The sequence below is a fragment of the Micromesistius poutassou genome (genome assembly GCF_964030765.1).
Source record: "Micromesistius poutassou genome assembly, chromosome: 6".
NCBI lineage: Eukaryota > Metazoa > Chordata > Actinopteri > Gadiformes > Gadidae > Micromesistius > Micromesistius poutassou.
This window is the reverse complement of record NC_140276.1, coordinates 13,728,505-13,753,875: the sequence shown is the minus strand read 5'-3', so window position 1 is coordinate 13,753,875 and position 25,371 is coordinate 13,728,505. Positions and strand designations below refer to the sequence as shown.

The 25,371-nt window shown below is 42.5% G+C and overlaps 2 protein-coding genes across 4 annotated transcripts; both read left to right on the top strand.

Annotated features, from left to right (window-relative positions):
- Positions 1 to 796: 796 nt before the first annotated feature.
- On the top strand, positions 797 to 12,769 carry casp3b (caspase 3, apoptosis-related cysteine peptidase b). Its single transcript, XM_084469850.1, has 7 exons — positions 797 to 856; positions 1,516 to 1,590; positions 1,940 to 2,094; positions 6,794 to 6,922; positions 8,137 to 8,312; positions 9,720 to 9,834; positions 11,928 to 12,769. Exons 2-7 carry the CDS (start codon positions 1,523 to 1,525, stop codon positions 12,152 to 12,154), a joined length of 870 nt encoding a protein of 289 aa, XP_084325976.1. The 5' UTR covers positions 797 to 856; positions 1,516 to 1,522; the 3' UTR covers positions 12,155 to 12,769.
- Positions 12,770 to 13,238: 469 nt separating this feature from the next.
- irf2b (interferon regulatory factor 2b) lies at positions 13,239 to 25,283 on the top strand. 3 transcript variants are annotated; one of them, XM_084469396.1, is made up of 10 exons: positions 13,572 to 13,789; positions 14,710 to 14,784; positions 16,208 to 16,300; positions 16,647 to 16,746; positions 17,648 to 17,824; positions 17,972 to 18,021; positions 18,522 to 18,612; positions 19,400 to 19,552; positions 21,405 to 21,451; positions 22,785 to 25,283. In XM_084469396.1, the coding sequence occupies exons 1-10, from the start codon at positions 13,718 to 13,720 to the stop codon at positions 23,040 to 23,042; spliced, it is 1,116 nt and encodes a 371-aa protein (XP_084325522.1). In that variant the 5' UTR covers positions 13,572 to 13,717; the 3' UTR covers positions 23,043 to 25,283. The 3 variants fall into 3 exon arrangements, with proteins under 3 accessions (XP_084325524.1, XP_084325522.1, XP_084325523.1); XM_084469398.1 differs by lacking the exons at positions 13,572 to 13,789; positions 14,710 to 14,784 and adding an exon at positions 13,239 to 13,490; XM_084469397.1 differs by lacking the exon at positions 14,710 to 14,784.
- The last annotated feature ends 88 nt before the right edge of the window (positions 25,284 to 25,371 follow it).

The following is a 25,371-nucleotide window of genomic DNA, read 5'->3' as shown; positions in this document are numbered from 1 at the left end:
AATAAATTTAATGACACACTAGGTCGTTTTCCAATCTTGCTTGACTTGAAATCAACCCATAATATGATCTGCAATAAAAACCATAGACCAGAATTGGCCATGAGACTTGACATTTCACAGTTTTCTGCCATGCTAATAAGGTTATAGGTTATAATTGTGATATTCAACAGGGAATTCACACCAGTTTGCATTTTGTAGACTGTTCGAAAGTTGAATCTTCTGTTGTATCGTTGTTTCAGGCTCGGTATTACTCAGATAGTGGGAAATGTTAAACAGGTGGTTTATTCAGAGACACAAGGTTAAGGAGCTGGCACTCGAGGTGCTTCATGAAGAATCTCTTGAACACAAGTAAGAATTCAGTTTGGAAATGGGCAAAATGGTAAATAAGCCATGCCAACAGGTTGTAATTTACCCAGGTACACCTTCGGCCTTTCTTGGTCTGGGCGGAATGGCCAGAAGCCAGGCTCGTAGGGTCTGACTTATCTCAAACACATACAACTGTATGTGGTGATGTGTTGTTGACCACGCTATGTGTAGAAGAAGAAGCTATTCAGGACTGGTGTTTGCACTACAAATGTGTGGTCCAATGAGGTACTGATGTACGCTTGAATATCATGTGGTCTAAAGCATAGAATAAATCAATTTAAAACTTTCAACACAGCAGAGCCATTTAGAGATGTATTTGGTTCTCTCTAAATAGCTCTGCAACACAGGATACAGTATTCAAATCCATCAGTTTCTTCCTAGCTCCGCCCCTTGTTCGTCACTGCTCCGTGATTGGCTGGCCGCTGACAGGGAGCGCTTCCTCGACCTCGTCTCGGTCCTGTCACCACTCACCTTCGGTCGCGTCTAAACGGTAAGTCAGACAAAGTAGTGTACATTTAGTTAAACACTTCGTGGTACCTGGTATACTAATCATTTGTGTATACTTGTCTTTATATTGTATATTGTCTTTATGTTGTAACATGTAGTTATGCGTATGAATGATAATCCATAAGAGCCAACACCCAACCACCTTAGTTTCTTTATTTGTTTGTTTAAGCGTCAAGTTGTTCCCTAAAAGTGATCTTGGTCGGTCTCTGCAGTAGTAAAAGCATCAAAGTGTAAACCTAGACACCTCGTACTGAATTAACTGTACACGTCATCAGCTGATACCTGTTCTTTTGGTTTCACCTTAACGCAGCGCTACTTCAGAGTCGTACAAAGCCAGCTTCCTCTCGTGTCATTCACTGGCTTTATTGTCACTTGAGATGGGAACAAATGTTGACTTTTAATGAGTTCCCTTAACGTGAAACCCCTCTTATTGTTCATTTGTGTTTCACTGAATATATATGTGGCCAGTACACTTCAGAAAGAGCCCTTAGTCCACCAATCACACACCTGATCACACATCAGCTGATACCTTATGATGGCTTATTATGCACCTGGTACAGTAGGCAGTGGGGTTTGCAAGGCAATAGCCCATTTATAATCTCTCAATAGCCCATTTATAATTTTTTTTTTGGTAATGTATAGAATAACCATGTCGGAGAGCTGTGGCGATGCAGAGGAGCGAGGAGACAGTGTGGACGCCAAATCCTGGTCTCAAAGGTAACTCCCTACTGAACGGACCCTATTGAAGATAGATAGATAGTCCTATATCCTCACAGGTAACTCACTACTGGACCCTACTGAGGATAGATAGATAGATAGATAGATAGATAGATAGATAGATAGATAGTGTTTTATCCTCACAGGTAACCACTGCTGGACCCTACTGAAGATAGAGAGATAGTCCTTTGTCCTCATCAAAGAGGATATTCCTTTTCATAACATAGGGGCAAACGTTTAATCACAGTAAGAAGACATACACGTTAAAAAAGGTGAAACCACATCCCATACTGAAGAAATGACAGACATAATAGGTATGTGTTCAACCAAACGTAAATTCTGTGTTAAGGCAAGGTGGCTCCGAGGTTCCTAAAGCGACTGACAAGGCGGGGCCAGAGGGAAAAGCTGGAGCCGTGTCCGCCGACCCCTACCGCTACAGAATGGACTACCCCAGCATAGGAACCTGCGTGATCATCAACAACAAGAACTTCCATAAGAGCACGGGTAAAGCCCCCCATTACACATCATGACTCCTCACACACACACAGACCACACCTGGCCTCTGAAGGACTCCTTGGGTGGTCAGATCACAGCCATACATCTTGCAGACCGGTGCTTCCCGGGCACGTTAAGGTAGGAGCACACCGTCTATATTGGGAAGCGTGGTCCGGGACGCATATGTCCTGCTGTATGTCACCTGCTTGGTCCCTCACTCCTATATTGCGGTGGGAATCTGCCTGTGTTGTTACAGTGTAAAAGTCAAACAGAAAACTAAAAAAAGGAAAAATTAATACAAATAACTTCAAATGAATCTGTTCCTATTATTTCACCAAACGCTAATCTGTTATCCTATTTCATTTGTTTTTAGTCGCTGTTGAATAATAGGCATGCGTTTGATTATGATGAGGCCAGAAAAAACTTGGATAACATTGAACCACGTCTTGCAAACATTTTGTTATTCCTCAATGGTAGTTAGCTGGCAGTGATATTCAAGTGTTTGAAAGACACGAAACCTACAGCTACCTTGGACACAAGTTTAATGTGGCGGGCGAATGGCAGGAACAGGTGAGATATATATGTGATGAGTATTCTGCCAGATTGGACCTGATAGACCAATGCCCCTTGCCGACCTGTATGAAACTTCAGTCAGTTCGGGACATAGCCCTCTCCAAAATTCAACACCTGTTTGCCAACGTTCACATCGCCAACAACAATAAGGAGTATCATTTTCATGAACAAATCAGAGGGGGGACTTGGAGTCCCCAATATTGAATGGATTTATACAGCCACCAGAATAAGTCACCTATTGCATATGTTAAATAACGACGACCCGACTGTGCGAGTAACGGCCCGGAGCTCATTGCTACTGGATCTAAGCAAACGCAAGATCCCCCTTGCCCCTCGTGGAGAACCAGGTTTCCTGAGCTTCAAAAAGAAACCCAGTGGGAAGCTGGACACCAGGGCCACAGGATTTGGAGTGCGGTCAGATTGGCCTGATCTGAACGATCAGTGTAGCAGCAATAACATACAGCTAAATTGGATACACGAAAGCGGAGGAAAAGGTAAACGTCAGCGAGGAACTAATCATGGACTTAAATGTGCATGCTGAAGCGACTCTACACCATGACGAAACCAGCACAAAGCTGAACAGCCGGACATGCAGGTACGAGATCCTCCAACACTTCCATTCGCAGCAGCGCAATTACTGGGTAAACCTGCGCCACCAAGGTAAACTCGCATGGCTACAGTGCACGGACCGGACAGTTTCACATTTGGCACTACATAACCCATCTGTTAACACAGGCATTCAACAATTTGTGATTAAAGCTAGGCTGCAAGCACTCCCCACTCAATATAACCTCTCTCTGTGGTATCCACAACATCATGAACCATTTTGTCTACTACACAATGATAGCGCAATAGAATCAACCGCGCACATAATGAACCAGGTTGCCCAGCATATAAAGCACTCTACATAGCCCAACACGATCGCATTGTCGATATTACAGCCAACGAACTACGCAGAATATATGGACAAAGTGTAATACACACAAACAAAAAAATACAATTGAACTGATTCACACACTTGAATGACAACTTGCTAGAAATAGTCTTCTTAGAGACTCTCCAAACACTCCTGACATTGTTGTTGTTGATGATCTTTTAAAAACCATTGTGATTCTGGAAGTGGGTTGTTGCTTTGACATGTACATGGACCTGTGTTTCTCAGACAAAATGTTAAAATACCAGCCATTAACTTTCAGTAGGTGGTTATAGCACAAAACTGGTTGTACTTATTTATAGTTATAGAAGATAAATATATGAATAGGTTGGCATTTTTAAACTCTTATATTAAGGAATGTACATATGCAAATATATTTGTGATGGGTGATTTGAATGCAGACATCTCTGACGATAAATCTCTCTTTGGTCAGCACTTGATGCAGTTCTGTCATGACAGTAAACTGGTTCTTTCCAGCATGAAATTCCTGCCTGTAGATAGTTATACTTACATCAGTGAAGCATGGCACACAACATCCTGGCTGGATCATGTAATCTGTACAGCCGATGCTCATGAAAGTCTGGAAGTAGTTGAAATTTTGTATGGGTTGACTACCACTGATCACTTACCTGTCTCTATGATGATAAATGTTGATAACCTACCTGACTGCAGCAGTTCAACAGAAGATGGCGCCAACAGGGTCAAAGTGGTTTGGGCTAAACTATCTAAAGAGGATGTCTTGTATTATTGTGGGAGGTCAGATGTTCTCTTAAGGGAAGTACAGCTACCCATGGATGCTATTTTATGTCCAAATATTAACTGTGATGATGTCACTCACTGTAATGACCTATGTGAAATGTATAATAGTATAGTGAGTGCTATACATGAAGCCAGTAGACATCTACACACTCACACCAGAAAGGTTAAGAATACCAAGCCTGGCTGGAAGTATGTAGCAGACCACCAAGAAGCCGCTAAGGCAGCTCATAGGACCTGGGGTATAGCTGGTAGACCCAGACAGGGGCCAGACTTAGAGCACAAGAAACTTACTAATGCTAGATATAAATATGCAGTGCGCTTTATTGGGAAGCATGAGCAAGCTGTAAGAGCTCATTCTATGGCTGAAAACTTGCTTGGTAACAATGTCACTGAGTTTTGGAAAGAGGTAAAAGCTACAAATAGGGCCAAAACAGTACTGCCATGCCACATTGAAGGTGTATCTGGTGCAGACAATATAGCAGAGCGGTGGAGGCAGCACTATGCAGCTCTGTTTAATTGTATCAAAAGTGAGCCCTATTGTGTGGGCAAGTTAAATGAGGAAGTGATTCATTTTACTCCCAACGAGGTTTATCATGCTATAGAGCAACTAGCTGATAACAAAGCTAGTGGCAAGGATAACATCACTGCCGAGCATCTTCAGTTAGCCAGCCCCAGAGTAGCAGCACTGCTGTCCATCTGCCTCACAGGGCTGATGACACATGGTATACTGCCAGACACCATGCTGACAGTCACATTAGTGCCAGTCATTAAGGACAAGGCAGGTAAAATAGGGAGTTTGGACAACTATAGACCCATCGCCTTAGCCAGCATTCTCTCAAAGGTGCTAGAAAAGATGCTACTAGATAGACTGAGTGAGTTCATTTACACCACAGAAAATCAATTTGGCTTTAAGTCTAAGCACAGTACAGATCTATGTATCTATGCCTTGAAAGAAACTGTTGAATCCTACAGAAGGCAGGGCTCTACAATGTTTCTAGGGTTTATTGATGCATCCAAGGCATTTGACAGAGTAAATCACCATAAGCTTTTTACTAAACTCATGCTTAGGGGTGTGCCTGGATGCATCATACAAATCTGGTTTACTGGTATGCCAACCAAGGTATGCAGGTGAAATGGGGAAACAGCCTATCCTCACCCTTCAGTGTAGGCAATGGGGTACGGCAGGGGGGGCTTCTGTCTCCAGCCCTGTTCAACCTATACATGGACAACCTGTCAAAGCAGTTGGGGAAGTGTAAGACAGGTTGTCTGATAGGGAACACTCTGTTAAACCATCTGATGTACGCAGACGATTTGGCTATTATGTCCCCCAGCACTGTTGGGTTCCAGCAGCTGTTGGATATATGCTCAGAGTATGGGGTTGAGTTTGACGTACAGTACATTGCAAAAAAGAGTGTTGTATTGATATGTAGGATCAAGGAAGATCAGAAGCTGCACTTTCCAATGTTTTACCTGTCAGGGCAATCCCTCTGTGTATCTAACTGTACGAAATATCTTGGGCACATCATCACTGACAAGATGGAAGATGATGCTGACATGTACAGGCAGAGACGAATGTTGTATGTCCAAGCAAACATGTTAGTCAGGAAATTCCACTACTGTTCTGATGATGTGAAAGTAAACTTGTTTCGTTCTTACTGCACCCCTATGTATGCAGCCCCATTATGGGTCAGCTACAAAAAGGAGACTGCGCAAACTTCAGGTAGCATACAATGACTGTCTGAGGATACTACTGAAAAAGCCCAGGAGTAGCAGTGCTAGTAAGCTCTTTTGTGACTCAGGGCTAAGCACTTTACAGGCTCTCTTGAGGAACCTGATGTTTAAGTTTATGTCTCGACTTGATGAGTCACAAAACTGTATTATAATGATGCTCACAAGCCCCAGGTGCAGCTCGGTCAGATATCAATCATATCTGTGGAAACATTGGTATGGGTGCCTTTTAAGACTCTCATGAATAAGAGTATGTTTGTATGTGTTTATGTATCTGTTGTTGTCTATTGGGTCTAGAGCCTGTAATAAAGTTTATATATATATATATATATAGTAGCCTTGGACACGTTCATAGACTCTGTGTTAGAGGATTGCAAATTGCTGGACTTAATAAGAAGAAATCTAAGCAAATAGCCAAATACTGCTCTGTGTCAGCAAGCATAGGAAGTCTGCATGTATGGGGAAGGCGGTGCCATCTCTACCCCTGATAACTATGTATTTATTTACTGATTTGCTTGGCTGTAAGTACTTGCACAGTGTTTTTTGTTGCTGTGTGAGACATAAATGGGCTCTTTATTAATATTTGGAATGCTGTGTCGTTGTAAGTATTGGTCATTCCAAATAAATGAATTAAATGTGTGTGTGTGTGTGTGTGTGTGTGTGTGTGTGTGTGTGTGTGCGTGTGCGCGCGCGTCTGCCCACCCACCCCTCCAGGCATGAACATCCGTAATGGGACCGACCTAGACGCGGGGGGTGCGATGAAGACCTTCTCCGGTCTGGGCTACAAGATGAGGATGGCCAACGACCTGACAGTGGCAGAGTTGGAGAAGCTGCTCTACACCGGTACAGGACACATCATGCAGAGCTCAAACTGAACCAAAGCCTTTATTTATTTGCTGATTTAAAAGGGACAATGCACATCAATTGAAATAGTTTGTTTACACTCAAAATGTAAATGTGCCAGAGCTAGCAAAACAGCTACACGCTAGCTAAGCTCTACACGCCTTGCAGCTGTGTCTCTTGTGCTCATGGAGAATTCAATTGTTTCTGTCTCAAAGGGGATTATCAGGCCATATATTTACGACACCCTAAAACTTTATTGTTTTTATTAATTTATTGTTCCCTAAAGGTGATCAAAGTTGGTCTCTGTTTTTCCAATGACGGTAGCATTTTAGAATAAAAGCATAAAAGTGTAAACTTCAGACACCTTACTGTACACTTCTTCATATGTAAGTTAACTTGTACAAGCTAACAGGAAAAGGTTTTAGTTAACCATTCTAAAATGGTTAATGGGATTTTGCTTTGCTTGCACCACTTGGCTGCTCCCAGGTGCTCCGGACAACACCACACCTGTTCCTGGCTTTTAGTTAAAAATAGCATTAGTAAAATTATAATATTTAAGTTCTATCTTACTTGAAACCCCAGTTTTCCTTACATAAAACATCATTTGAAATTGAATCAGGTTTTCTATTTGAATATAATTACTCAAGCTGACGCAATCTGTGCCACACAGGGCACATCAGTGTAGTACTTTGACCCAGAGCAGATAGTCCCAGTGCTGCTCTTATCAGAGTGTACAAGCAGACAGAGAGACACCCGGTCCCTGGTGAACTGCCAGCAGAACCATAAACAGGATAAACATCCAACAGGATAAGCCACACCTGTAGAGGTTCAGCGACCACAAACTGTATATCCATGGTGTTACTGAGTGGAGTCGCCACAGGGAGACAACAACTACACAAGTGGTAACTGGTACAGACTTGTCCGTGTAATGAGTGTTGAAGATGGAGCGCCTGTTCAGACCCATTCGGGGCTTATAAACACCAACACTTATGCATCTAACCAGCCTGGATCTCATCCTCCTCAATCTAAACAGCCTCCATCTCATTCTCCTCAATCTAAACAGCCTCCACCTCATCCTCCTCAATCTAAACAACCTCCACCTCATCCTCCTCAATCTAAACAACCTCCATTCTCCTCCTCCTCAATATAAACAGCCTCCATTCTCATCCTCCTCGATCTGAACAGCCTCCATCTTGTCCTCTACCCCCTCCCAGTGTCCCAGGAGGACCACAGTGGCTCCGCCTCCTTTGTGTGCGTGCTGCTGAGCCACGGCGATGAAGGGATCTTCTACGGGACAGACGGCTTCATCCAGCTCAAGACGCTGACCGGAATGTTCCGCGGCGACCGCTGCAAGACTCTGGTGGCCAAGCCCAAACTCTTCTTCATACAGGTGGGCTTTGAAGGACAGTTATTATGACATATGGTTAACTGATGTGTGGATTTATTTAGCGCACTAAGGTGGATGTTCTTTCCTTTTTATGGTAATGGGTGGAAAAGCTAGTGTGGAGGGAGAGTACAGTTGACCTTATTAATTGTATAACTTTATAACTTTAACTTTATAACTCTTAACTTATGACCTTACAGTTGACCTTATTAATTGTATTTTGGTGTGTATCAATCTTTGATCGCATTATTAGTATTTGTGTTAAATCAAATGTTTTCTCCATTAGAAATATCATAGCCCTCTACAGTATATTAAACAACAGGCTACTGTTTGATCATTAAACTATGGAAGCATATATGTAGTAAAATTCAAATGGCAATGCAATTTGCAATTTGCAATTCAATAAGTCATTACATTATGCAATTGACAATTCATTATGCAATTGAATAATGTAATTTGTAAATACGTTATTCAAAGTGTATTTTAATATGCAAAGTGAAAATGAAATCCTCAATAAAATTTGCAAAAGTTATAACAATAAAAATAGAATAACATTTTGTCAAATTTTTTGAGTTCCTTTATTCAAATTGAAAAGCTATAGCGTCCCTGTGATTGCAATGCACTTCGCCACGCTCCGTGTGTTGCAAAATTCAAATGACATTTCAATCCGCAAAACACTTTGCAAATCGTTTTGCAAAACGTTTTGCAAAACGTATCAGCCAATCGCGTCTGGGGGGGAACTACGTCACTTGCTCGTCAGACCAGCTGATCATCCACGCACGTTGCAATTTATTTTCTATGCCTAGCATTGTGCCAGATTTGACTCTTAATAGGTCTATGGTTTGACTGAGTTTACGTAATTATAACTGAAAATGGCGGAAAAGACGGTCTGGCAGCTGCTGCGGGATAAATAAATAAATAAATTGCAATGTGCGTGGATGATCAGCTGGTCTGGCGAGCAAGTGACGTAGTTCCCCCCCAGACGCGATTGGCTGATACGTTTTGCAAAACGATTTGCAAAGTGTTTTGCGGATTGAAATGTCATTTGAATTTTGCAACACACGGAGCGTGGCGAAGTGCATTGCAATCACGGGGACGCTATAGCTTTTCAATTTGAATAAAGGAACTCAAACAATTTGACAAAATTTTATTCTATTTTTATTGTTATAACTTTTGCAAATTTTATTGAGGATTTCATTGTCACTTTGCATATTAAAATACACTTTGAATAACATATTTACAAATTACATTATTCAATTGCATAATGAATTGTCAATTGCACAATGTAATGACTTATTGAATTGCAAATTGCAAATTGCATTGCCATTTGAATTTTACTACATATATGCTTCCATATTAAACAGTACCGTTCTTAGACCAAGCAATGCTCTAAACTAATCTTATCTCTGCTAGGCATGCCGTGGAACCTTTTTGGATGATGGCATTCAGACGGACAGCTCCTGCGACCAATCATCGGATAGGATTCCCGTGGAGGCAGACTTCTTGTACGCCTACTCCACAGCTCCAGGTAATCAGTAAACGCTGCTGTTTGAATCATGAAAATAATACATGAATGAATAAATAAATGCAGGGTTAGGGTTATGCCAATCGTGGTCCTTTTGTGAGAAACAACATATGTCCTACATTATTATCCTAACATTGTATTCATTATTTAATCATTACTGCCCATTTTATTGTAATTTTTGTTTGAAGACTTATCCATACCAAATTGTTATTAGGGTCCGGGCAGCTAAGCTGCCGGGAACCTATTGTATTCCTAGGAATTCTTTCTTCTTCTTCTTCTTCTTCTTCTTCCAAGGAAGTCATACTTCCCATGGGTGAAAACTCACCAAACTTTGCACAAAGGTCCAGTCCCATGCCAGATTCACTCAACTCCAAGGACATGTGCCCCCCCCTCCTAGGGGGGGCACAATAAGCGTTTAAATTTAAAAACTTAAAAAATTCCTACCAAACCAATGGTAGATGCTACAGTGTTGAAACTTCACCACAATGTAGCCTCAATACTGCTGAAACTTTTGTCCACTTAAACTCATTACAAATTATGAAGTCCATCACTCTGTTTTTTTCAATAACTGTAAAACTTTTAAAATGTATCTCCTCCCACAATTTTTGCTCAATTGTCACCAAACTTGGTACAGAGCATCTCCAGACCGTCCTCAACAAAACTTGTTTCTCGGATTTTTGATTAAGCAAAAATTGATCCTACAGTGCATGAAAACGTATGACTGTAAACAGTACTGTAAACGTATACCATCAAATTCTTGATAAATACATTTTCAATCTTCCTGAAAAAAATTGAGAATATTCTGGAGTCATGGTTGATGAAGTTTGGCAAATATCAGAATTTTATCTCAAAAACTGAATTTTTGAGAACATTTTGAATTCTGCTCTCATGGGAACAACTGCAGCCAATGTGAGAGTGGAATTTTTAAACATCATATTTTCTCTTATGAAGCAAAACACTTATCATTAAAAGCAAATCACCAACATTTCCATGCTGTCAAGATGCAATTTATGTATTATCAGATTTTTGTTTAGATGACTGAATTTCTGAAATTTTGACCATTTTTTAAATTTGCCTTTACAACAGCTGTCACTCAATTTGTGAAGCCACTGTTGAAATGCCACTTGCCAATTAGCTCAGTGCGATAGACAATGGTCTTTGGTTCCAGAGGTTGTGGGTTCAATCCTCAACTGGTGCAAATTGAACATTATAAGGTCAACTGTCCTGTCTTCCTATTCTCCTGTTTGTTGCTCAGAATTTGCCAAAATTAGCCCGGACCCGACCCATTGCTGCGCAGCAGCTATAATTAGTTATGGTATTTGCCCAAACAAATATTTTGGCTTCATACACATTTTAATGTATAACTCTTAAAGCTGGGTGGCAAAGCCCCTAATATTAAAACCCATAGTAATCAGGCATGAGGCTTTCTTAAAAATATAAAATCTGAAATTGGTTCAGGGATTTCCAACACATCTTTTCCACCTTGAATGTAGTTCCCTCTGGGTCAAAGCTGGCCTAATGGTTCTCAAATGTCATGTCCAGTATAGATATATATATATGTCTGTTTATCCGTCTCTGTGAAGTGTGTGTGAGAACAGTACGATGTATAAAATACATATAATTATTATTATCATACTATTACTATCATCCATACCTTTTGGGTGGATCAGTCAAAGTCACAGGGGATTAACAAGTATTAAAATTACTTTACATTTACATTTAGGACATTTGGCAGACGCTTTTATCCAAAGCAACTAATAAGTACATTTGTCAGAAGAAAGAGAAACAATATATCGCTGTCGGTACAGTAAGGATGTTCATAGAACCAAGTGAAAAACACAATCACTAGGTTAACCCATTCCCCGTACACAACAAAGATAGCTAGGATAAGATGCTACACAACTAAGTACTATAACTAAGTACGACATACAATAAGTGCGTACATTAAGTGCCAGGACGTACAACATACAATAAGTAGGAGGGGTAGGAGGAGGTGGCTATGCAGAGTCTAGGTGAACTCTGAACAGGTGAGTCTTGAGAGTAAAAACGATGATCTGTCCTAAAATGAATTGTGTTGCCTCATGATCTCCCACCAGGCTACTACTCTTGGAGGAACACCACCAACGGCTCGTGGTTCATGCAGGCGCTGTGCGAGATGCTGAAGAAACACAGCAGCCAGCTGGAGCTGATGCAGATCATGACAAGGGTCAACCACAAGGTGGCGCTGGACTTCGAGTCGGCCTCCAGCACGCCAGGCTTCAGTGCCAAGAAGCAGATCCCGTGCATCATCTCCATGTTGACCAAGGACTTCTACTTCCCTTGATAGTCGACTACTGATGGAGTCCGTTTTTGAAAGCAAAGTGATCGTGTGGATTCGACTACTGGTGCTGAGGAGATGATTGGCTGGGTTTTTGTTTCTATGATTAATATAATTGGGTTTGTGTGCATGGGGGATGGATGTTGTGCTGGATGTGCACTGGGTGTGTTGAACTGGGATTCCTTGGCTTCTTTTGATGTACTTTACACAGTATTGTGATGGTGTAATCTGCACCGTCAAGGTGGAGGTTAGAAGCTGGCCACATTTGGTCCAGAACAGGGATCTCTTATTTATGTAAAATCTATTTTTTTATGTAATTTTATAATTATTGCCATGAGGGTATCTGTGTCTTGAATTCACTCCAAAAGTGTATCCATTCCAAAGTGAAAACAAGGCATTTGTGCTTGGCTTGAATTTGTTTGTTTTTGTATGCTTGTACGTAAGACATTGTTTTGAAATGAAAGGTTTAAGATTATTATATTATATATTAGGATATTATTATTCCCCAGTTTTAGTAGCAATTGATTTATATAGGGAGGCATTCCAAACTTGTCATGCACTTTTAAGATAAATTAGCATATGGGTTATGAAAAGTCTTAATAAAAAGCAACACAGAATGAAGGATGACTCAATAATTTCTCAAATAATTAACAATTCATTCATTATAGATCCTCTAAATTGACACACAGCAAATCTTTTTTTTTATTATTATCATATATTGAGGCGTCATCGAATGACTTTCCTTCTTGGTCGTTTCTAAAAGCGGCCACTAGATGGCGCGCTGCGCCCTGTTAACCAGCAGTTGTGAGTCAGCAGAAAAGATTCTGAACCAACTCTTGAGTCAACATGTCTTCACACCACCTGACCTAAACTAAACATTGTCCTCCGTTAGAAAACAGTTTCTCGGGTTTCTTCAGTCTGGTTTTAAACACCCCAGCCCCACAGAAAGGTCGCTGGTTTCGTTTCAGCGACAGAGGAGACGTGCGTCAATGTGGCAGGATTGAGGAAATGAAAACGAAATCGGGGCGGTTTGTTGTTCTGATCTCGGGCGCCCTGCGCAGGCGCACCAAGGACTTCCGCCAAGCAGCAAATGGTCGCGCCGCGAGCAGAGACTCGGGGATTTCCAGCGCGAGCGCCGCCGCCGCCGCCGAGCCTTGCTTTTGGTTTCGTTCTTCTGGAGATAAACACCATGGCTCCGTCAAACGTTTCTTCTTAAACCAGAACTAATACAAAAATAACAAACATTACGGACACTAGGAACAGCGACTCGTCGACACTGTGTGTGACTGAGTTGGAAGCGGGACGAGGCGAGGGTGCAGATCCGCGGGGGGGAACTTCACAGGTAGTCAACTCTTTATTTCCGCATTTGTGCCGAGCGCTGGCACAAGTGAAACTGTCTTTCTCTATCTGATTTCACTTTTGCTTGGCTTCGAGAGACGCGCCGAGAGGAAAGGCGCACTGTTAACTCTTTAGTGCCAAATGCTGAACCAGGGAACGGTTCTCCGCTCCAGGTGATCGAAAGCTTCTGGTTGTTCTCTGAGGAACTGAATTCAAACCTAGAGAATAGAAATGTCCAGCATAGTGGATGATGGTTCGGATGCATGTGCTGCAGACTGCGCCGACAGTGAGGCTGTACTGCAGGTACCGTACAGTTTATTCTCGTTGATCCGTTGAAAACCTCAATTTACTTAATGCAACATGCTGAACTTTAAGTGGTTGATGTATTACATGATGTTTTAACTTGATATATTGGTGTTTTAACATGATATATTGGTGTTTTAACCGTGCTCGCTGAACCTCTTGGACTGAAACGTAAGCTACGTCTCCCAGTCCCACCAGATCGACCTTAAATAACCCGACATGTCAACAGATCTGATATTATGAACCAGTACCACAACGCGCGTGTGCTGGGATGTTGCAGGGAGTGTCTCTGTATAGGTTTAGACAGATTTCGATCACACAGGGACCCAACTCAGATTGTGACTTTATTTGAGAGCAAGTACGCGCGCGCGCGCGCGCGCGCGCACACACACACACACACACACACACACACACACACACACACACACACACACACACACACACACACACACACACACACACACACACCGTTTGTAGTGCAGTAATAACTGAATGCTGTAACCTTTTTGCGTGCAAAAGTTACCACCAGTGCATTCTAACACTGTTACAACATTGGGATTCGGGTAATGGTGTTAGAAGAGTTTGCAGCTACCAGATGGTATGAAGTTGTTCATATGATGTAACAATACTATACCAACCTAGCAGTCCCATGCTTGTAGCGATGACATTACGTCTGATAGAGGTTAGAGCAACGGCCGATGGCTGCAAGGATTCTGGTGACTAGTTAAGTTCCAATAATGTATTGCATACAATATGTGCTGATTTCAATGGTGCCCGGCGTTTTAAGAAAGGCTGTGCATTTCCTTTGCTTGTTGTGAGAGGGCCACGCACCTACAATCACATCATTCTTAAACCCAGATACTTATCATAATATAATATTAAAGAAATCCCTTTGGTTTGCTGGGTATTTTGATATGCAGGGCTATTGTGATACTGCTACTCAGGACGGGATGTCACACACCGAGAGGTATAATCAGGAAGAGAGTTACGGTGAGGTAAGCGTCCTATCAGCCCGTCACTGTCGTTACCATGGTAGAATGACACTTAAAGCCTCAGGAATCCAGTCATTACGTGAAGTCAACCTTTAAACGAAAGCAGTAGCAAAATGTGCATTAGGCAGTTTAATTAATAGTGTACAGTTGTGACCCCTGTCCAGGTTAATGCATCATTATCAACCCTCTCCCAATACAACACAGAAAACATTTCTCTGTGTTGGGAGATTGAGATAAAAAAATATAAAAAATATAATTCGTTTTGAGAGCTCCGCACTGGAATTAGGGGGAGGAGCTGATTGCAAATTATTTTAATGAATTAATTGAACCACATTATTATTGAAAGGAAACCAAATCTAATGAGCTGCTACATCTCTGTTACATGATGAAACTACTGTAGGTGAGGAGGAGCATGGGCCAAGATGGTAACACCCTGTTTCCCCTAGCACCATGTGGTCCTAACTTTTAATCCTCTCTGGCACCACAGTTGTCATGACGTCATGACATTGGCATTTTCTTAGGTATCATTTTCTCCGGAACTTGATACAAATGGGAATGTCTACGTCCAAAAACATTCATTGTATTCAATTCTGTTCAGCTTTATCTGCATTGCCCTTAATCACAGGTACAGTCTCAAAGGCCGTATATTTATGACCCCCCCCCCCCTTACCCTAGCCCCAAGAGGGCAAAAAACCCCTCCCTTTATCACTATGGAAGAAATCCTAGAACTCAATAGCTGTATGCTGTTAATTGTTCGAAAATGGATTCCTTGATTTACGATTTGATAACCTTTGGTCTTGAAGACCAGTGTGATTGATGGCTCCAAAATGATGGCCATGTAATCAGACTGCACCGCATGCACGGCGGATCTCTTCTCCACTGGTGCAATAAGACGATTAGGAGCCGATCGCTTTCATGGATTTGATTGCGTCTTTGAAGACATATCCTGTTTCCTGTTTATAAATGTACATGTTTCCCCGTATATGTATTTGTACTTAGGTTTTAAACTACTATTCCTTCCAAAGACCAAGCTAGTTGCATTAGGAAAAACAACAGTTCGAGCCTAATCCTTGGTTAAATATATAAAAAAAATAATATAATAATGTAATATATATATAAAATAATATTAGATTAATCAAGTAATTTATCATGAGGTGTTGCTATTAAAATACTATAGTTATTAAAGTTTTAATATAAAGAACATAGAGAAAGTAGGAAGATAGGAAGATACACATTGTACACTATCTTCCCTAATATTCATAGAATTGGTCAATTGCACAATGTAAGTGTGTGTGTGTGTGTTTGTGTGTGTGTGTGTGTGTGTGTGTGTGTGTGTGTGTGTGTGTGTGTGTGTGTGTGTGTGTGTGTGTGTGTGTGTGTGTGTGTGTGTGTGTGTGTGTGTGTGTGTGTGTGTGTGTGTGTGTAGGATACCATGCCGGTGGAGAGGATGCGAATGCGGCCATGGTTAGAAGAGCAGATAAATTCCTGTCTGATACCAGGACTCAAGTGGGTCAACAAGGTGAGTCCGCACACACTCACACTCACACACTCTCGTGCACTAAGTGGGGTTGCATTGTAGGGTGAGTGCAAAATGTATGGAGAACAATGCTGTCAGCAAGACTCGGCCATTTACTACCACAACTGATCGTCTTTTAGTTCTGCTTTATCCTCACCGACTGAAGACACAGGCATTTCCACATGAGTTTTGACAAGTTATGATTGTCCTTTTGTCCATTAATCTCCATTGACGTTATCTCAATGTGTTTTGTTGAAATGCGAGCAGTGTGATGCTTATCTCATCCGCCTCTGTTGATTGGTCGGAGGGTGGGGTCATCAACCGTGTGTGTGTGATTCATTTATTTCAGGAAAAGAAGATCTTCCAGATCCCATGGATGCACGCGGCGCGCCATGGCTGGGATCTGCAGAAAGACGCTCCGCTCTTCATGAAGTGGGCCATACACACCGGTAAGGGACAGGGCCCACAGTACTAGCTCACAGTACTAGCCCATGTGCCCACAGTACTAGCTCACAGTACTAGCCCATGTGCCCACAGTACTAGCTCACAGTACTAGCCCATGTGCCCACAGTACTAGCTCACAGTACTAGCCCATGTGCCCACAGTACTAGCTCACAGTACTAGCCCATGTGCCTACAGTCAGTGAATACACACCTTGCTTTTTTTTATGCTTTTTTTTTTTTTTACTTTGCCTTTATTTTCTTTCAATCTATTTTACTTTTTTACTACTGACTACTTTTTTACTTTTCTATTATTTTCTTTTATTGAATGACAATGTTTATATGTGAAGCACTTTGAGTCTGCCTTGTGTATGAAAAGTGCTATATAAATAAAGTTGGCTTGCCTTGCCTTGCTGGGCACTAACTGCCCAACGTGAAGGTTACAGTACTATCCAAAAGATCCACAGAATATGACAGAATCCCTAAGAATGTATATGGAAAAGACCTATCATTCATTCTATATAAATGAGGGCGATGGCTGTGTTTAGTAGCTAGCCAGGTAGGTTGGTGGTGTAGTAGTAGTAGTTCTTTTTACCTACTGAATGCACTATGTACAGCACTTTGGTCAGTGCCAACTGTTAGAAATGTGCTTCATAAATAAATTTTACTTCCTTACGTCACACATAACAAAGAATTGCTGATTATTGCTATTAACACACACATGTGAGTTAATAACTACTTGTTTACTAACCTATGCACTAGCATAGGTTAATGAGATGAACTGTGTGTGTGTGTGTGTGTGTGTGTGTGTGTGTGTGTGTGTGTGTGTGTGTGTGTGTGTGTGTGTGTGTGTGTGTGTGTGTGTGTGTGTCTGTGTGTGTGTGTGTGTGTGTGTGTGTGTGTGTGTCAGGTAAGTACCAGCAAGGCGTGGACCGCCCGGACCCCAAGACGTGGAAGGCCAACTTCCGCTGTGCGGTGAACAGCCTGCCAGACATGGAGGAGGTGAAGGACAAGAGCATCAAGAAGGGCACCAACGCCTTCAGGGTCTACAAGATGCTCTCCTCCTCGGAGAGGAGCAACAAGAAAGGTGGGCGGGGTCACCAGGCAGGAGGAGGAGCTTCTCTCACACTTCACCAGGAAGTTTGCTGTATTCTGCAGTGCTATCTGATGGTTTCTGAAATGTGTGTGTGTGTGTGTGTGTGTGTGTGTTTTTCGTGTGTATCTGACTAAACAGGAAAGAAGAAGAACGGGAAGCCCAAGGCGGCTAAAGAAGGCGACTTCAAGGTAAATTTGGATGGATGGTGGACGCAAATCCTGGTCCAATGAAATGGATGGTTTAACTTTTCCGGGGGTTGCAGACGTTTTCTCTCCAATATGTGTACGTGGTGCAGTGCTCTCAGTACGCTTAGCTCAGGAGGTCGAGCGCGTTGGCTGGTAACCGGAAGGTTGCTAGTTTGATCCCCGGCTCCTCCGAGGAGCCGGGGATCAAACTAGCAACCTTCCGGGGAGCCGTGTCGAGGTGTCCCTGAGCGAGACGCCTCACCCTGACTGCTCCCGACGAGCCGGCTGTCGCCTTGTATGGTTGACTCCGCCGTCGGTGTGGGAATGTGTGTATGAACCGTTTTATCCAAAGTCCCTTTGGATGTCTGCTAAATGCCCAAATGTAAATGTACTCTGATATGGTAGAACCGCTTCCCTTTCATGTAAAAAGTGCACCGCTGAACTTTACTGTTAAACACAAACCCCCAGTGGACGTCCTGGTGACATGGAGTGCTTTGTCACAGGCCGAGGACACGGGAGAGGCGATGATGGCGGTGGACATCAAGGAGGAAGTGTGTGAGGAGGAGGACGGCCGAAAGCTGGACAGCAACCTGGGTGAGGAGGAGACTCTGGTTCAGAACCCAGTTATGGTCCAGAGCTGCACGTTTTCACCGGGGAAACGCTCTGGGGGGGATCAGTTGGGCCGGTTGCCATAAGTCATTTTGACCTATTTTGTTACACTACTTTATTACATGGCTACGGTTCATGTGCACATCAGTGTTTCCCACAGACCAGGTAGCAATGTGTGGTGCCCCCCTGCAGGGTTGGCAACTTTTGGTTTTTGGCCGGAGTGAGACTCTGTAGAATTCTATAATGCTTACATTATAACAGGGTGGGGGGGGGGAGTTGGATTGCGGGCGGGAGTTGGATTGCGGGAGGATGGGATTGTTGTGTTGGATTGCGGGTGGACGGGATTTGACAGGGGGGGTGACATCCGCAGCAATTTAGCGCTTGTCCGAAGCAACGAGAGATCTAACGGGTATTTTTCTTTTTTTGGCGTGACATTTGTTGTGAGAGCGTGAGATATTTATACTTAAAAATCGTGTTGAAATAAAAAAAGCAGAATCAATTTGTGGCGCTCGTTGTTGAATCTGTGGCGCTGCGCCACACATTGGTCTATGTATGGGAAACACTGCACATTAAAATACAACCTTGGTGTATTGGTCAAATTGTTTTGGCCAATGGGATGAAGGAAATGGAAGAGATTGCTTTCTATGGATGAATATGACGATTGTATTGGTTACTGCGACGTATGACTTGAGTGAAAGTTAACCACACAAGGCGTTGTGTCTAGTGCCCGATCGGTGCACTAACTCACATCACGGCCCATGACCGCCCGCAGGTCTCCACTATCCAATAGGGGAGCACCTGATCACCAGCGAGCAGCTGCCGTTCGTCTGTCAGACAATCGAGGTGACCACTGAGAACGAAGAGCAGATAGTCAGCTCCTCCCACCCCTACCCGCTCCAGATCTCGCCCGTGTCTTCATTCTGTGGTGAGACCCCCCGCACACACACACACACACACACACACACACACACACACACACACACACACACACACACACACACACACAGGACATGAACCAATATTCAATTGTATCTTATTATAAGGTGTTGCTACTTCGTATGTTACTATTGATATTTTCATGATGTAGAAAAAGACATCAGCCTAGACTTTGATACTAGGGATTCACTTCTCTGGAGTCTACTTATTGTTATTATTGTTATTATGGTGCAGAATTACTTCTTAACATGTTATGTCCTTGAACTCTCTGTGTTTGAACAATATGAGATAAAAATAAATCCCTTCTGGGCTGACCGTTTTAGCAGTTTTAATTTTAGCGTTATCCCCATGGTAACGACCCACACCAACTTTGTGACACTTTTTAAGTTCCTTTGTTGGTTTTGAGCATCATGAAAATATTTGACGAGGGTTTTCTCTTAATGAATAATGAATGTGTTATTTAGTAACCGTCACAAATGTCTGAAATTGATCTTAGATGATTGGATAATGTTACCAAAGTTTTAAGAAAAATTAAAGGTTCTTGTTAAAGGTGCCATGACATGCCACCAGGTGTGGTGTGATTAGCCGTTACAAGCCATTTTGGAAGTCTGCCCCATATGACATCATATGGGGCAGGAAGTGGGCGTGTCCACCTAGATGTGCTGGATTGATCAGTCTAGCAGCCTACCCAGTGGACTGTAGCAAACGTTGCTCATCCATCCATCACACATCTATCACACCACACCTGGTGGCATGTCATGGCACCTTTAATGACTAATTGAATTGCAGATAAGGCAGTTAGGAACTATTTAAAAGTTATTCTTTAAGAATTATCTTTAAGGGTCAATACTAGCTTTAAAAGCATCACAAAGTGGGCATGGGTCGTAACCATGGGGATAACAAGGCCCCCCTCCTTTCCAGAACTCTCAGCCCATAAATAAGTTTTGATTTCATAGGGTTCCCCCCAGAAATCGGGGGTTCACTTATTTAAACTTATTTTAACATACCTTTGTGAGTCTTACCCAGTATTTCATTTCTATAAAATTGTTGTCTGTTGCAAAATTTGAAAACTGAGTTTACATGTTTTTTGGTCTTCAAAGCAATTAGTTTCTTTGTTAAGTGATTGTTTGATGTATTATTAATTATTATAAACTTTAAGATGAATAGGGGCCTATAATAATTCTACCTTGTCCTTTTATTGTCCCCATCGTCACTGTATGTTATCTTTCAAATTATGATGCATAACATTGGGTATGTGATTTATGAGCAGGGGTTATATCATTCTAAAGAGATAGCTACAGTAAAAAAGATCACTGATACCGAAAATGTATGTCGAACAAAGTGCAACTCCACAAAGCTCAATCATAACCAATAGACAACGACATGCGTTATAAAGGCGTACTTATCTTATTTGGCAATGTTAACATTAGTAGTTCAACCAAAGGTTTGCGAATCCACTATGATTGTTTGTTGCTTACGTTTTAATACCTTTGAACATTCAGCTTATTCAATATTCTATAAATAAAAACGTATTTCACTCTGTTGTCTCTGTGACAACAACACGCTGTTTACTCTTTCACTGTGCTTCTGTACTTCCACTTATCCTCTCCTGCCCGCCCTCTCCCTCCCTCCCTCCCTCCCTCCCTCCCTCCTTCTTTCAGTATAAACAGTCTGGTGTCCTCAGACCGGTCTTTCCAGCAGATCCAGATCTGTTGCGTTTTAATGCAAATGTTACACAATCCCACAAACAGTCCTCACATTCTCCTTCCTCTTTTTGAAGCAAAACAGATTTTTTTTATTTTGGTTTCTGGTTTTCAATAACTGGTTCTCTTTGTCTACAGACAGTGACACAGATAGCTTGAACAGTGAGACAGAAGATGCAGGAGAGGTGAGACTCATGCACACACATTCACCTGCAGGCATGCAGCCAAACACGCTAAAGAGAGAGAGAGTGGGGGAGTGAAAGAGAGATGGATGAATCATTAACTGACGTGATCCACAGATATAAACAGGTCTTTACCTGTTTAAGGCTTGGCCCAGACTTACTGTTGTGTGTGTGTGTGTGTGTGTGTGTGTGTGTGTGTGTGTGTGTGTGTGTGTGTGTGTGTGTGTGTGTGTGTGTGTGTGTGTGTGTGTGTGTGTGTGTGTGTGTGTGTGTGTGTGTGCGCCAGTGCACGTGCATTGGAGGACATGGACGCATACACAGCATTCATGCATCCTGTTGTGGAGAAAGACAAAGGAGGAGGGGCTTTCCACAAACTGTAAATCATTAACATTCTGATCTCTCTCACTCTCACTCTCCATTTGATTGATGTTCTCATTCCTGTTTTTGCATTTTGATCTCTCAATGTTTACACCCTTCCACATAAATTGATTACATTTGAACAGCCAGGCCAAGGAAATACACCACAGCCATATAAATATTAGTCTTTTTTTGGCTGCACTGCATTCAACTATGCAAACATGCTTAAAGAAGGGATTCCAAGCACTGAAGCCGGGGTGGCAACACTGAACAGTTTGAGATGTGGCTGACACAATGGCTGGGTCTTAGAATACGAAGATGCCTCCTAAATAGGTGGTGAACTAGAAGGACACATAACTAGGCACTTGGATTTAGAAAAAAATTGAAGGAGGCATATGATGGTTCCTCAGTGGTTGCAGGATATCCCATAATTAAATCCCACAATTTAATCGTTTTCAACAAAGCGTTATAATCAAACAGCTAGCATAGTAACTTTGAAGTCAGCTCCAATGTGATCTTTTTTTAGTGGCAAGGTGACACAAAGCCTCCTCACCATTGAGACACCGCCATTGTTTTGAAATTGGACTCGTTATTTGCCTCTGGCCGTTATGACAGAGACTAATACAATGTGCTCAAAGTATCAAACAGGCTTTTCCTGTGTTTCCAGGTCGTGAACCTGGGCTCAGATTAGAGGCTCACCTTTCCTTTCACTGCTTTGGGGAAAATTTGGGGAAATAATCGAATTGCGATTATTTCGACCAATATTGCGATTGCGGTTTTTCTTTTCTTTTTAAAGTTCCGGCTAAGTACCTAAGTAAGCATTTCAATTGTACTTATTTTTTCCGCAGCCGTTGCGATGTGCAAATCGCGTCCTGTTACATCGCGACGTCGGTTAGAATGTTCAACTAATGGTTGAGGCCCGGTGCGTCTCCCTCTAGACCGAGCCGGTCCGGATGTTAACTGTGCTCTCCACTCCCAGGGCGCGAGCGGCGCCTGGATGCGGAGCTACAGCTCGTCCATCCTGCGCATGCCGTCGGGCCCCCTCCCCGGCATGTCCAGCTTCATGGCCCCCAACCGGCCCAACCTGCGCATCACCACCATCCAGGACCCCAACCCGCTCATCAGTTACCGCGCCGACAAGTGGACCACGCGCTACGTCAAGTCGAAGCCCGGCACCACCGGCCACGAGGTCCGCGCCAGCGTCATCATGAAGACCTCCGACGTCAGCTCCTCCTGACCTCTGACCCGTGCACAGGCCGTCATCAGGTTCGAACACTGCGTAGGAAGGACGCCGACACGCATTGTTTTTTTGTGGACACATCAGGGCGGTGGTGACGGAGGTTTATACAGCCCCCCCCCCCCCCCCCCCCCCCCGGGACCCAACTTCAGGGAGCTGGGCGGCGGGGGGGGGGGGGGGATCTCAGGGTCCCACTCTGGGGCCGCGTCACGGTGGCGTCTTGAGTCACTCGACTTTGGCAAAGACAAAGCGGTGGGTTTCTGACAAGGGACTGAATGCAATATTCTACGTGAACTCGGATGTCGGCTGGCACATCAGCTCTGCCGGCGGTGACATGCATCAAAGAATCGCAGGGATCTTTTTTTTTTTTTTTCATCGTTTTTTTTTTTAATGGGTAAATAATTTCAGAAAAAGCCAAATATGAACCCATGTAGTAGGAAAGCCTCCTTCTTTCTGTCCGTCAGTTGGGCCGTCCTTCCCCAGCGATGGCAGACCCTGGAGCATTCACACTGGGACATGAATGTAGATAAACAACCCAACAAGCAGGCGGACCCGCTGACTTATCGGCTGTGACCTTGTTGGTCACTTTTTATCTCCCTCTCCTCCTTTCTCGCTCTACAGTATGTAGAAATATGTGTGTCTTTCAGATGCTTTTGCACCTTATGAACAGCTCGTGTGTGTGTGTGTGTGTGTGTGTGCATATAAGAAATCGACTAGACAAGCCTTATAGATGATTTGTGCCTTCAAAAATTGCAGTGCCTGTTTTCCTGAGGCACATTTATTGTGACCCCTGCACATGCTAGGTAATACAAAAAAACATAGTTGGAGTTGCAGAAATAGCAGAGAGGGTCCTTTGTGGCTAGCTGGAAGGATGGAGATGACAATAATTCCATTACTAGTGAGTTTCATTGAATGATAATTAGTTTGTTGTTTGAATGCCGGTTGTGATGTGTAAAGGACAGGACAGAGGTATACCTGAACTACAAGCATGTTTTTGTAAATAGCGTTGATATGTGTTGGTAGCTGTGTGGTGCAGCTGATACACTAGATGACACTGTATTTTGCTGTACCCACTGGTTAACCACTTTTTATTTTAATCCCGAAATAGAAACTTATGAAATGTCCCCCCCCCTTAAAAAAAGCAAGCACAGAGATTCTATATGATGAGATCGTATAAGGTAATGGTTCACTGTGACACAGGAGAAGTGCTTGAAAATGATTGAATTTGCAGTCTTGTGAGCAAAATCTGTATTTGACAACAATTTCCAGAGGGTAATATATGGGACAATGTGGTATTGATTACAAATTAAGGGTTTTAATCAGATTAGGACCAGCTTTGAAAAACTTCTCAATGTATTGTTTGCTTTTTCTGTTCAACTTTAAAAGCATATCTTGTACTTTTGTTACTTGACGTCAGACCAGGTAAATGGGAAATTAATACCACAAGTGGTATATTTATATGGATTGTCCCATATTATCCGTTTTCAATCAGTGTTTTTCCAAATTTTACTATTGTTTCTAAATATTTCAAGTATAATACAATTTATTAATTGATTTATTTAGCCCCCTTTTTTTATGAATATCTCCGTCCTATTTGCCTGTTTGTCTGTTTAGTCTGTGAATTAATCTAGGTCTGTCAAATAAACGACCAAAGTGCACTTAAACCCTGAGCCCCTTTCTGCATAGATGCATTTATCATTTATGCATTTTATAAAGGGAAGTTCTTAAGTTGTGAACCTGAAAAATGAACAGAGTGAACGATTGAATGTGACTTGATCAATTATAATTGTATTTCCTTCAACCAAGATGAAAATCCATCATCATAACCTATGTTTTTAGATCGGCTTATGCTCGCCTGCTGATACTTTGCACCATGAATTTTCAATGTGTTCAATCAAAATTATATGTATTGTCCAAAAGGTTGTAAGATCACACACCACAAAATATCCCATGTGTTAGAGTAGAGGGCCCTACTCTCTGGACCCTACTTCTTTCAATATTTTTATCAAGAGAGATTATAGAAAATCTAATAATTCCCCCTCCATTTTACTGAACTTCCTCGGGGACCAGTGTGAGTGAGGCCTCGGTCATGAATCACTGCCGCTTTGAAACAGTCATTTGTATGGACAGCAAGAGGTTTTCACACAGCACTGGCTCTGACTGGTTATACTCCGCCCTACAGTGTGGATTCTATCTTACCTGTGGATCAACTACTAAATCACAATAAAGGACTTTTATTTATTCTTTTGTTGGTGTTAATGTGAAGTGGGCGATATTTTGATCACTTGGGAATTGATACATTCATATGGCCAAAAAATATGGCCATATG